This window comes from Hyaena hyaena, unplaced genomic scaffold (genome assembly GCF_003009895.1).
Source record: "Hyaena hyaena isolate Hyena2069 unplaced genomic scaffold, ASM300989v1 scaffold_299, whole genome shotgun sequence".
NCBI classification, from domain to species: Eukaryota; Metazoa; Chordata; class Mammalia; order Carnivora; family Hyaenidae; genus Hyaena; species Hyaena hyaena.
In genome coordinates, this window is record NW_024080930.1 from 1,774,883 (window position 1) to 1,788,901 (window position 14,019).

At 34.8% G+C, this 14,019-nt stretch overlaps 1 protein-coding gene across 1 annotated transcript in view; it reads right to left on the reverse strand.

Annotated features, from left to right (window-relative positions):
* SCAMP1 (secretory carrier membrane protein 1) overlaps positions 1-14,019 on the reverse strand; it is a 101,922-nt gene that overhangs the window by 50,430 nt on the left and 37,473 nt on the right. Inside the window, exons 3-6 of the mRNA XM_039247438.1 lie at positions 13,420-13,518; positions 12,323-12,431; positions 9,378-9,506; positions 3,590-3,749 (exon numbers count right to left, since the gene is read on the reverse strand). Of these exons, the coding sequence (XP_039103369.1) occupies positions 3,590-3,749; positions 9,378-9,506; positions 12,323-12,431; positions 13,420-13,518 (497 nt within the window). The remainder of the gene's footprint in view (positions 1-3,589; positions 3,750-9,377; positions 9,507-12,322; positions 12,432-13,419; positions 13,519-14,019) is intronic.

The window sequence follows — 14,019 nt, forward strand, 5'->3', positions numbered from 1 at the left end:
TAAACAATGCAAACAACATTTATAGGGTTTATAGTAATTACAAATTTTCTTTTTAAGCTTCTGAATGTGACAAAATAGCTAGGGTCAACCATATCCCTACCAAGAACGATTAGAATACAAACAAATGAACAACAACCACCATTTAAAACCATTAAAGAACTGCTGAAGCATCCAGGAATAGAGAGACCATGATTCTGGAGACCTAAGAGAATTACAGAGATGTGAAGGGACATTTTAACAGCCACATTTTCTTTGAATGCAGAGCCAGAAGCTGAATATCCAGACACAGCCTGCACAGAGGCCCACTGCCAGGGAACAGGCAAACCAACAAAATTTCTGCAGTCTCACAGAACCAGAGATACAAAACTAAAGATACAATGTAACAAGTGATGACAAGTGAAAAGCATAAAATTGGCCCAAACATGCACCTAACTTCTCTCATAAAACATGTGCCACATACAGAAGCTAAAAAGCTTAGCAGAGCCTTTAGAAGCAGAGTATCCTTTTCTATAGTGTTCCCTAAGGATAAAAGGGTTAGAACAGCAATTCTCCAGGCTCCTAGGTGGATCAGTCAGTAAAGCATGTGATTCTTGATCTCAGGGTCTTGAGCTTGAGCCCACTTTGGGTGTGGAGCCTAGGTAGGTAGGTAGGTAAGTAAGTAAAGTAAGTAAGTAAGTAAGTAAGTAAGTAAAATAAGTAAGTAAATAAATAAATAAAGAAGAACAGCAATTCTCAAGCTTTTGGTATCAAGACCTCTTTTTTTGTCGAGGATCACCAGGAACTTTTGATTTTGCTGGTAATAGTGATTGATTTACAAAATTAGGAACTAAATTGGAGAAATAAAAGATTTAATTCATTTTTAAGTTTTTTTTGGTATGGAAAATATTCCTATCACCGAAAATAAAGCATTACTTTGTATTTTTGCAAACCTGTTTCGTATGTGGCTTAATTAAAGATAGCTGCATTCTCTTGCTGTTTCTGCATTCAAACTGACTGCAATATCACATCACGTAGCTTCTGAAAAACTCCACTGTACACTTACAGAAGAGTAACATTATGACATAATTTTAACACTATGAACGTTCTGAAAGGATGCTGTCCTCCCTCCCTTCTCTCTTCCAGAGATAACATGCCCATACTCTTTGCTCAGATGCTTGTTTTCATTTTTTAATCATCAGTCTTGAAACAAAATATGAAACACTTGTGTACTGACTCTGCCCTTTCGCAAAGGCAATAATCCCTGTCAAAACTGACCTCAAAGCACTTACGTGAATAAGTAAAGTCTATTTAAAGCCCTATATTTAATTATCAATAACCATATCTAATGTATCTGGGTTTGAGATTTTCATATTTGAAGGAAAGATCTCTCTGGGCACCTGGATAGCTCAGTCAGTTAAGCGTCCAACTTCGGCTCAGGTCATGATCTCACGGTTCATGGGTTCAAGCTCCGCGTCGGGCTCTGTGCTGACAGCTAGCTCAGAGCCTGGAGCCTGCTTCAGATTCTGTATCTCCCTCTCTTCTCTGACCCTTCCCTCCTCTCACTCTCTCTTTTTCTCTCTCTCTCTCTCAGAAATAAATTTTTTTAAAAAACATCAAAAATTTCAAAAAAAAGAAAAAAGGAAAGATCTCTCATCAACACAGCTTTAACAAACTACTAAAACTCAAGGAAGAATTTGGCTCAGAAACACTTGGCAATGTGGATGAAAAAAATGCCAAAGTCACATCCTGAGAAGGTACACTAATGATTTAAAATACTTTAATTTCAACTTTCCCCATTAAATATTAGTCCTCTCAGTTCTGCTCTGAACATAAAACCTAGATATTTAACATATTTGGAATAAACTCTCAAGGACTGAAATGCAGCTCAGAATTTAGCCTACAGATTAATAATGGTAGATGTAAAAATGTTCCACACAGCATTTTTATTTCAACTAGCCAAGAAAGCAAAGAAAATGAACCAAATGACTTCAAGTAATAAAAGGCAGAAAGCTAGCTTTTAGTAGTTTGCTTTGGCTACATTAATCATAGAAGGTTTAAAACCCAAAGTCATTAGTCTCATATCACTTTTAAAGTCTTAAAGACAACCTCATTCCTACCCACCAACAACATTACCAATACCTTAGTAATGTGAGGCAGAAGGCAGGCAGAAGCCAAAGCCAGATGTCAAAAAACTAAAAAACCTTGTGAGCCAGGCTTATGTAACAAGGAAGAGAGGAGCAGTAACTCTCTTCCTGTCTCACAGAAAGAGTCAATAGTTTCTTTTTTTCCCTCTCCAACCCACATCCAGAAGCGCACCTCTCCATTTCTTGATAAATCAGCCTCCCATACTCCGATATATCCAAGAAGATTCTTTCCTCCTTTTCTGCCTTCCATCTATTTTCTTCCTTTCATTCCATTTTTAACCATTTTAGTTTTCTGTTGCACAATCGCTTTTCTCTCCTAATTCCCTCATCTTCTTCCTTTTCCTTCTGGGGCTTTATTTTTTCATCTGTTTATATATCTGGGTTTCTAATTCCATGCAGAAGGAATACATACTCTGGTTAATCAAAAAAATTCTATGTTGAAATGGCAAAAAAAAGAAAAAGAAAAGAAAAAGCATTGAATGTGGCCCTCCAATTTCCCCCAATATAACTTCTGCACAATACATACCTATTTCCTAATAATGCTGCCCCTCATTCCTAAGAGCTGAGAAAGATTCCTTACTTACAAACAAATTTACCCGAAGTAAGTTGATAAATGACTGACTATATGGACTCATACAGAACTATTCTCTAAATCAGAACTTCCCAATGTTTATTTCTTAAAGCAATAGTTCAACAAGGTGTTCCGTAAAAAAAAATAATGGTTTCATGGTCAAATCATAAACCACACTAGGCTCTTAAAAGAATCTAAGAAATTCAAAATGAATATACTTTAATTTTCCAGTTTTTACCAAACTTAAGCTAATGAGTCCCTTTTTCAGCAACATCTATTAATACCTCACAGAACAAGCATTTTGAAAACATTAATCCTAACCATTAATTAAAATATATCATGCAAAATATTATACTTAATCTTATAATCTTAATAGTTTTCAAACATGGCTGCCTTTTGAAAAACTGAAAATGAATTTAAACAGAAAAAATAATTACCTTGCTTGGGAAAACTTCACCTCAGTAGGTCAACGTGACTTACTTTAAATATCACATGTATACAGACCTTATATACATTCGTTAAAGAATTAGACTGTAAATCACCACTTGTGGATTTTTTTTGAAGGGGAAATATAGAGCAAAATTTTCCTGAAAGTGTGTTATATGGTATAAAATATTATACACATGTTGAGATATAAGACTATTCTTATTTATCCTTCATTTATTTTCATGATTGATCTTTTACTCAAGTGGGAGAAAAGAATGGGATTTTGTGACTTACAAAACCTAATAATTACACAGGCATGTTATATATGAACTTATCTGAATGTATGTTATATAGTAATATAAATTTTAATGAAAATGTGTCAATATCCCTTCCCAAAATACGTAAGGTTAATTACAAATATTTACTTCACAAGTTTTAAAGAGTATATTTTAAAATACACACATTTTACCTGAAAGCTCCGTAAAGTGGTCTGTACCAACAGACAAATGAACAAGGAGTAAAAAGCAAGAACCACAGGATACTCAATCCAAAATCAACCCCTCTTGTAGGATCAACACAAAACCAAGCCAAGCATCCGAAGATATTTAGAAACAGTGTTACAGCGTGGACTGTGGAATCAAAAAACAAAATAGAAATGTTTACATTCAATTTATGAATTCAACAAAAATTGTAAATGAAAAAATTCTTCCAAGAGCAAATTGCTTTCTACCCCATGTTTCCATTTAGTATTTTTCAAACCATTGCTGTTTCTTACACATTTTATTTCAAACAGTGTACACAGGAAAGAGAGTCCTAATAGCTCTTCTGGTCCTCTCCTAACAGGCAATTACAAGAAAAGCACTGCCTTATGGGATTCTTTCTTGAGAAGGAACCATGTGCTGTGTCTCCTGATCCACAGGAGGAGAAAAATGCTACTACACTAAGAACGACGTTTTTACAGAGTGGAGCTACAGACTCCTCCCAGAGTAGACACTAGACTGAAAACTAGACAGATGCCCTGTGCAATCTCATTATAACCTTTTCAAGCAATAAAATTAATTAGAATCACTGAATTAAAAATACTAATACAGTAGCAATATCAGGGACTATACAGTAAATCTCTCAGGATTATCCATCTTTATAGAATTATTCATTTTTTAAAGTGCTGGGGTAAAAATGTCTTGGTAGAGGATTAAAAAAATTTTTTAGGCTATACTATAATGCATTTGAGCTGCTGGGTAAGACGTTTATTTTACTCAACACAGTTAATGGAAAACTCTTCATGCATGTTGTTAAAAATTACATTTCCTGACAGACTTAAACCAAAAAATCTGAGAATCATGTAACTATGCTTTGATTCTAAAGAACTACATTTACCCATTATAATTAATAACTTTCTAAAAGGATTTAAAAAGTTTATTCACAGGCTTCATTAAAGGAAATAAAATTTTTTCAAAAGTGAAAATAATGTTCAATGAAACTATCAATACAACAAAAATATGCCAACAGACTACTACTTGGATTAAAAATAAAAGAAGGGCCACTGGGTAGCTCAGTCAATTAAGCATCTGACTCTTGATTTTGGCTCAGGTCATGATCTCACAGTTTGTAAGCTGGAGCACCGTGCCTCACGCTCTTTGTACACTGAACCCTATGGTAGCTGCTTGGGATTATCCCTCTCTTCACCCCTCCTCTACTCACGCTCTCTCAGACTCTCTTAAAATAAACAAACACTAAAAAATAAATAAATAAGGGTTCCTGGGTGGCTGAGTCGGTTAAGCGTCCGACTTCAGCTGAGGTCATGATCTCGCAGTCCGCAGTTTTGAGCCCCACAACAGGCTCTGTGCTGACAGCTCAGAGCCTGGAGCCAACTTCAGATTCTGTATCTCCCTCTCTCTCTGCTCCTCCCGCATTCATGCTCTCTCTCTGTCTCTCAAAAGTAAGTTAAAAAGTTTTAAAAATTTACAAAATAAATGATCTAGTAAATCTAAATACAAAAATCTCAACTTACAATAAAAACTTTAAAATCTTTTAAACCTTTTTTTAAAGCCTGTATTAATAAAACAAGATAAAAACACACATTCTAGGGGCACCTGAGTGGCTCAGTCAGTTAAGCATCTGACTTCGGCTTAGATCATGATCTCACAGTTCGTGGGTTCAAGCCCCGCGTCGGGCTCTGTGCTGACAGCTAGCTCAGAGCCTGAAGCCTGTTTCAGATTCTGTGTCTCCCTCTCTCTCTGACCCTCCACTGCTCACAATGTGTCTCTCTGTCTCTCTCTCTCTCAGAAATAAATAAAAAACATTTAAAAAGAATTTTTTAAACACACATTCTAGGATCCCTCTGAATTTGCTTTAACAAGTAGATAAATATATAAACTCTACAGTAAGAAGGCCAGTAGAAGAGTAAAGACACTTGGGTTACAGAGATACAGTATTGAACTAATCAACCTCTATGTTTCCACTTTTCATCTGTAGATAAATAGGAGCTCGCTCACATGTAAAACTCCATTCCAGGGGCGCTTAGGTGGCTTAGTCGGGTATGCGGCCAACTCTTGATTTCTGCTCAGGTCATGATCTCATGGGTTCGAGAGATCCAAACCTGCTTTGGGCTCTGCACTAACAGTGCGGAGTCTGCTTGAGGTTCTCTTATCCTCCTTTCTCTCTGGCTCTCCCCCCCACACATGTGCATTGCTTGCTCAGGCTCTCTCTCTCAAAAAGAAACATTAAAAAATGTTTTTTAGGGGCACCTGGGTGACTCAGTTGGGCATCCGACTTCAGCTCAGGTCATGATCTCACAGTCTATGGGTTCAAGCCCCACATCAGGCTCTGTGCTGACAGCTCAGAGTCTGGAACCTGCTTCAGATTCTGTGTCTCCCTCTCTCTCACTACCCCTCCCCTGCTCACACTCTGTGTGTCTCTCTCTCTCAAAAATAAGTAAACATTTCAAAAATAAACATTAAATAAAAGTTTTAAAATGTTTTTTAAACACTAAATAAATAAATAAAACTCCATTCCAGGGATGCCTGGGTGGCTCAGTCATTTAAGCATTCAACTGTTGATTCTGGCTCAGGTCATGATCTCATGGTTCATGGGATCAAGCTCCACATCGGGTTCTGCAAGGAATGTGAAGCCTAGTTGGGATGCTCTCTCTCCCTCTCTCTTTCTGTCCCTCCCTCACTCACATTCTCTCTCTCTCAAAAAAAAAAGAAAAAACCTCCACTCCATTCTATTATACAGAGAAAACTATTCCAAAATCACTTTATTACCATTAGGATTTCTAACTCATGAAAGCTAGCTTGCTAATAAATTTACTCAAGATCTTCTGGCTCAAAATAAAAGCTGTTCTGTCAATGGTTTAAAAACAGATTTTAAAAGACCATGAAACAGAAAATTATTATTTTTAACATTAAATAGAATCGAATTGCCTAAGAAGTTTTAAATATTCACAACAGTGTAATTTAAATTTCAATATTAAGAGAAATAATTTTTAAAGTTTTATCTCCTCTTAAAGTTCAAGGTCTTCCAAATATAGATAAAATATTAATTTAATTTTATGCAAGCTATTAAAATTTTTTGAGTATTTTCATAGTAACCAAAAACCATGATAAATAAATCATTTATTTGTAACCCAAAGTAAAGTTAAATGTCCACCACTATTTATTAAACAATCAGTCCACTTATACAGTGATCAAGATATAAAGGAAGGCAAGGCAATGAGAAATATATGATTGTATATTCCTAATTTCAAACCTATTCCAATCTACTTGGTAGAGTCCAGGGGTACATGTAACATTTCAAGAAACTTTTAGGGCATTTTGTTTACATGATTTGCAAGTTGAATGATCCTACTTCGTATAGAATTTCCATGTGCTTGATAAAGCACAAATCTGTTACTGGTGGACTAAATTTGCAACTATCACTACAATATACTTTTTTTTTTAACGTTTGTTTATTTTTGAGAGAAAGAGACAGAGCATGAACAGGGAGGGGCAAAGAGAGGGAGACCCAGAATATGAAGCAGGCTCCAGGCCCTAAACTGTCAGCACAGACAAAGGACTCAAACTTGTGAATCAGGAGATCATGACCTGAGCCGAAGTTAGACACTCAACCAACTGAGCCACCCAGGTGCCCCAACAATAAGCTTCTTGTTAAGTTCTGCATTACAACATAGGCACCTAACATAAACAGCTTTTAAACAGAATAATTATCTTCACTAACTGAATTTTAAGAGGCTTAATGGGGCACCTGGGTGGCTCAGTTGGTTAAGCATCTGACTCTTGGTTTGGCTCAGGTCATGATCCCTTAGTTTTTTCTGAGTTCGAGCCCCACATCAGGCTCTGTGCTTACAAGCATGGAACCCACTTAGGATTCTCTGTCACCCTCTCTCTCTGCCCTCCCCCACTCACACCATGTTTGTCTCTCTCAAAAATAAATGAATAAATTTAAAAAAATAAAAAAACAAAAAACTTGTTTTCTGTTTTTTTAATCCAAGAATATACTCAAAGAGGTTAAGATTCATTTCATGTGATCATTCTAATTGCTTCAATACCTTTATATAGTAAAATTGTTTCAAGAAAGGTACCTTTGAAAGTATATCTTCATCTTATTTGGGTTTAAAATGTAAATTTCCTTTCATTTTGGTACTTTGTAGGTGGCATAATGCTGAATTCTAGATTCTGGACTCTAGAATCAAGCTATCCAACTGCAACCCTAACTGCTGTGTAATCTGAACAAGTTACTCAAATTCTCTAAGCTTTGGTTTCCTTATCCATAAAACTAGATAATACAGTATCTGCTTCATAGTATATAGTTAGGAGTTAATAACATCATGTACATAAAGTGATTTGCAGTGTGCCTGGCACAAATAAATCCTCAATAAATGTTCTCTTTCATTATAATTATTACTACAGTGTGAAATCACTAGTCAATTCTGAAATCATTAACAGGTTGACTATTCTTGAAAACAGCTTATTAAAACTGTCTCCATTCTATGAAATTTAAAAAGATTACTAAGCTGGTACTAAGTATTCTAGGTAATACTTCTTCAGATATTGAGCCCTCTTTAAATATAGTTAAGAGATCTGTCAACTTCACAGGATTAAGAAATACTGTATTATTTCTAAAAACCTCATAAGACAATTAATAAGACAAACCAATTTCTGCCACTAAAAAGTAGTTATTAAATATATGTATATATTATATATTAAATAAAATCCATGATCTGTTCACATGTATACATATAAAACCAAAACCTTTAGTATTAAAAGTATATAGTACTGCAGACACTGGGGATTTAGCAAAAGATACTAGAACAACAAAATCTCAAAGAGAAACAGAGTTAAGAATATAGCACCCATAAGAAACTGCTATTCACATTCTAAAGCAACTTCACCTATGTGAAGAATGCTCCTAAAGATTTGCAGGAAAATGGTGTCATTTATTTAGGGGAGGAAGAAAAGACTGCATAATAATATAGTAACACGTAAATTTCTTCCATCAAGAATGTACACTACAAATTATCCATTAACCCAACAGTTATGCAGGTAAGAATTCATGACAGCTATACATGTCCTATTAACATAATAACATTAAATGGGGCTTAAACTAATGTTTGAAATAAAAGGGAAACAGGGAGTAAGTGGGAATTCTGTGTACACAGAACAAATTGTTAACAGCTTGACATTTTATTTTAGTATTCCATAAGTTGTAGTTATACTCAAAATAATGCAAGCATCACAGCCCAAAATGTATGTCCTAATGTTCTATTCGGTAAAACATCCTACATTAACTAGGTACTTCCAATAATAGTATTTATCACCATTTGAAAATAACATGTAAACTGTGCTCAAAGCCCTAAGAAAAATTATAATATTAAAATATTTTAAAGCCTTTTTAAAAATAGTCCTAATGCTTTAAAAGAAATTTTTAAATAGCCTTCGTTTGTATAAAAATAGTATACATAATTTTCTAAAACAATTATTATCTAGACAGATTTTTGCACCTATTCCTTTTATCTCAAAAATACTATACATGTGACAGAAAATCCTTTCCTCAAAAGAATACCAGTTCTCTTTAGCTTAGATTGTCACATAAAGTATAATTTTGAGGTACCTAAAGATGTTCCACTCTGAAAATTAAGAGCTATACAAAAAGACCTATTTATAATACTATCCTTAATATACGAATTCCAAAAAGGGTGGTTTGTGACAATAAAATATAAACTCTGTTGAACAAGTATATAATTATGTTATACTCACACATCCATAAGTAGTACATAATCTTTACTGTCTTCTGGAATTCTACAGGAATGTCTACAGAAAAATCCTGATAAAAACAAGGTCCCACAGGAAAATTGCCAGGAAGAGGTGGCCAATTATTTTTTCTGCCTGCAAATTAAAAATAAAAATTTACATTAGGACAAGTTTGTGTGACTCTTAATTTTAGTTTCATAATAAAGAACATTATCTGTTCTTTTAACAAATGTTTTGTAAGTCTAATACTACATCTCTACATTCCTCTGTTTGTACAACTTTGAAAGCCAAGCTTTCCATTTTTAAAAATTTTCCCAGAGCACCAGGCTGGCTCAGTCAGTAGAGCACGAGACTCTTGATCTAGGGTTGTGGGTTCAAGCCCAGTATTAGGTGTAGAGATTACTTAAAAATAAAATCTTCTTTAAAAAAAAAAAGTACCACTTTAGAAAACATTAGATGGTAAAACTTTTTCCCAGTGTCATACAGCATTTAGCCAGAACCATTTATGTACATTTGACACAAGAAACAAAAAAAGAGCACGAAGACATACACTGTGACACTACCCTAAAAAGAGACTTATTTCAGCATCCCAAGAGTCTGGCTCTCATGTGAAGGCCATGCAGTTTTTAAAAATCTACAATTTCCTTCTCAGGATCTTAAGTCTTTGAATATAATTCCTAGCCCATGTGGAGAAGGAAGACCAACTTCTGAATCTGACGTTTCTACTATAACTTCATGAAGAAACACAAGATGAATTACTGCCAAAGAATCAAATCTGGAAATGTCAAAGTCTGAAAAAATAATATTCAAAACATACATGTACAAAAACCATGAAACTAGCAGAAAACATGAAAGAGTCAAGAAAAGGAAGCTCAGGAATTATATATCACCTTCAAAAACCTAGAGGAAAAACAATTTTCAAGCTATTATGAGGGAAAATGTGTCTATATAAAGAAATGAAACTGAAAATAGGGCTTAGGAAGTGGTGGGAGGAATAAAAAAACAAAATTAAAGCAAGAAGTCAAAACATTAAAAACAGAAGGTAAAAAATAGCACCTAAAGGCCAATTCTCATTTTAGATATTATATACCATAGTTTTTGAATATTCGATTTTATATACTTTATACAGACTAAGAAAATTTTACAGTGGATAAAAACAATGACCTATGCCTCATTCTTCCCAACTTGTCTGCAATGCTCATAATTTTTTTCCAATTTCGTATACATTTCTCATACAAGTCTCATACTATTTGAGAGCAGCAGAGAGTAGTAATTTAAGAACTAGGAACCAAAAGCTACTGGCTAGGGGGCCTTAGGCACCTGAAAATCCTAAAGACTTTCTACACCTATAAAATCTTAAGTTTCTTCATAAATTAAAGAATAGAAATAAAAATAGAATAACAACTATACCACCCTTCAGGGAATTACACTAATAATTAAATGAACTAATACATAAGTACTTACATGTGTAACATACTGTCAAGTCTAACTCTTAATTTCCCATTCTTTATTACTCTCTTTCCTAAAATAGCTCTCATAGAAATAACTTATATTAGTCAACACTAAGGACAAAGGACATATTTTATTACAGGTATTTCAGATACACTGATTGCGAATAAATCTTTTGTTTTTTCTTTTATAGACATGGTCTCTAATGTTGCCATCAACAAAATGGCCAGGGATGAATGTGTTCTCACAAGGTCCTAGGCTTACAAATTTTTGTTGTTTATATTCAAAGACCATTATATTTTGTTTTGGTTTTTAAATTTTTGAGTTAACATAAAGTGTAATATTAGTTTCAGGTGTACTATTAAGTGGTTTAACACTACCAAACAACACCTGGTGTTCATCACAAGTGTACTGCTTAATCCCCCATCACTTACCCAACTCATCTCCTCATCTACCTCCCCTCTGATAATCATCAGTTTGTTCTCCACTAATTAGTCTATTCCTTGGTTTTCCTCTCTTTTTTTCCCTTATAATTATGGATTTTGCTTCTTAAATTCCACATATGAGTGAAAGCATATACCATATGACCTAGGGTTACACATTCTAAGATAAGGAAGAAGTCGTTCTTCCTAATGATATATATATATATATATATATATTGTTGTTGACCTAACCCAGTTATTCTATCACTATCCTAGACATAAAACCAATGATTTGTCTAGCTCTTCAACCCGTCTTAGCCAGACGCTCCTATCTTTCTCTAAGATACTCCCTTGAAAAGGCTTTTGATAGTCAAAGTCTAGATTTCACAGCAAATGATCAATTCATCACTCATTCCTTTGGCATCACTGATAACCCTAATGCTTTCCAGAGTCACGCCAGAAATTTTTTTTTTTTTTAATTTATTTATTTTTGAGAAACAGCGTGAGCAGGGAGGGGCAGAGAGAGAAGGAGACAGAGAATTCAAATCAGCCTCCAGGCTCTGCGCTGTCAGCACAAAGCCCAACGCAGGGCTCAAACCCACAAACCATGAGATCATGACTTGAGCCGAAGATGGACATTTAACCATCAGAGCCCCACAGCAGACGTTTTTTAAACACAATTTGACAGATATGTTATAGTTGTTAGGACTGGGGCAGATAATTTGAAACTGGGCTGACTAAACAAAAAGTTAAGAATCAAATTTAGGGCACACTTGCATGTACTCATAAAACTTCAATAGACTCAATGAGGGCCCAAGTGCAGAATCTGGCTCCTGGCCAACAACCAAAATTATCATATTCACATTCACTTCCTGTATGATAAGGCTAAAACTGTTTTAATCAAAAGACTATGTAAATCAGCCAGTATCAGAGGGCTACAAAGTAATGAGTTGGAAATCTGCTGTGTGATCTTGCTAGAACAAGAAAATAGGGCATGGCCTTATCTACAAACCAAAGGACTTAGAGCTAGCATAAGCATTATTTGAAGTTATTTTTATTTCAAACTTCTTTGGATACTACCATGTTGACTGAGATTTTGCATTTCTCGTTCTCGACGATCTAATTCTGCTGCTTTTCTTTCTAGTTCTTCTTGGCGCTTAAGAAGTTCAGCTTGGGCCAAGGCATGTTCCTTAAAAAAAAATAGTAATAATAAAAAAAATCAATGCATAAATAGGTTTTCAGAATTATGACATTGCTATGCTACCTACTGTCTTTACCTCTACAACTCAGAAAATTTTATGTTCATTTTTTTTTTTTTTAGTAATATCTACACCCAACGTTGGGCTTAAAATCATGACCCCAAGATCAAGAGTACAACTGTACAACGTCAGAAACTTAATTCAAATCCTCTTCCAAAATATGGTGATTCACTCAAGGTTATAGCTTCAGAAACTATTATTAAGATATTTGGCTCATTTTGGGTCTTCTCATCAGTGAGAATGTAGGACACATTAGAACAGGACAAAATTCTCTCAGTAAGATTAGTCAGAGTCCTAAGTAATTGGGAAAATAAAATTAAGGTGACCTCTGTGCCTAAATGAGAATGAAGAGCAAAGGGAACAACTGGAAAAAAAAAAAAACAGAAAAATGACAACTGAATTGCCTCTTAAGAATTGGTTTAAATGGTACATAAGGTTTCCAATGCAAGAATATATATAACATCTATTTTAGAAGACAGTGAGGCGAAAGGAGGATATGATTGAGAAATTCTGGCTTGTAACTCCATCTGCTTTTATGTAAAAACAGGTATCCTATTCATCTCCTTTATTCTCATATTTTTGCCACCTGCTACTTCTAATCACTGTTCTTTGCTTAGCCTTGGTAACTTTCTTCCAACATCATACTTCCAGTTGTAGTATCATTGGTACTATAATAGTATTATGCATTAAAGGGTAAAACCAAAGGCAGTAAAACCTTCTCTAAACAAATTGTACATCGAGAAGATCTATGAATTCAATAACTGCTAGTAACAGAATAAAGCAAATGTTACTAGCTCACCCATATTGAAAAGAAAGTTAAAAATTAAATAAGACAACATATAAAGAATTGTTTTGCTCTGAAGAGGTTACTGATACTGTAATTTCCAATACAAACTTACACTTGTAACATGAACTAACCTTTGCAATCTGTGTATAGGCTGGATGTTCCTCTGTTGGTTTCATTATTGCTGGTTGTGTACTAGGTACATTAGGCATTTTCACAGTGCCTGGTGGAGGCTAGCAACATTAAGAAAAGGACAAATTATATAAGACAGAGATACAACCTTAATGTCTATCAAAAGGCATAACACCAACAAAAATCAAAATGCCAAGAACTCCTCACTTCCTCCTCTAGTGTGTGGTAAAGTACTACTTAAGCTCTCCATCCCCCATTTTCTCAAATTCACTCATTCCTCAGTTCTTCAATCTGACTACGACCCTCTTCCGCTAAACCACACTCTCCCTTCCAGGATACCACATATAAAAACACATAACAAAAAAATGTTTAAGTATTTCTTTTTAGTAAAATACAGATAGGACTAAACAGAAGAATTTACACCAAGGTTAACTGTTAACTTTTTCCACCAAAGAAAGTTATTTACCAGGGCCCTAAAAAGTAAATAGGAAAGGTTGGCTGGGAAGATCGCAGAGTAAGAGGACCCAAAGCTTGGCTCCTCCCACAGATACAACCACATCACACTATCAGTGGAAATCACTCAGGAAACCACCCGAGGACTG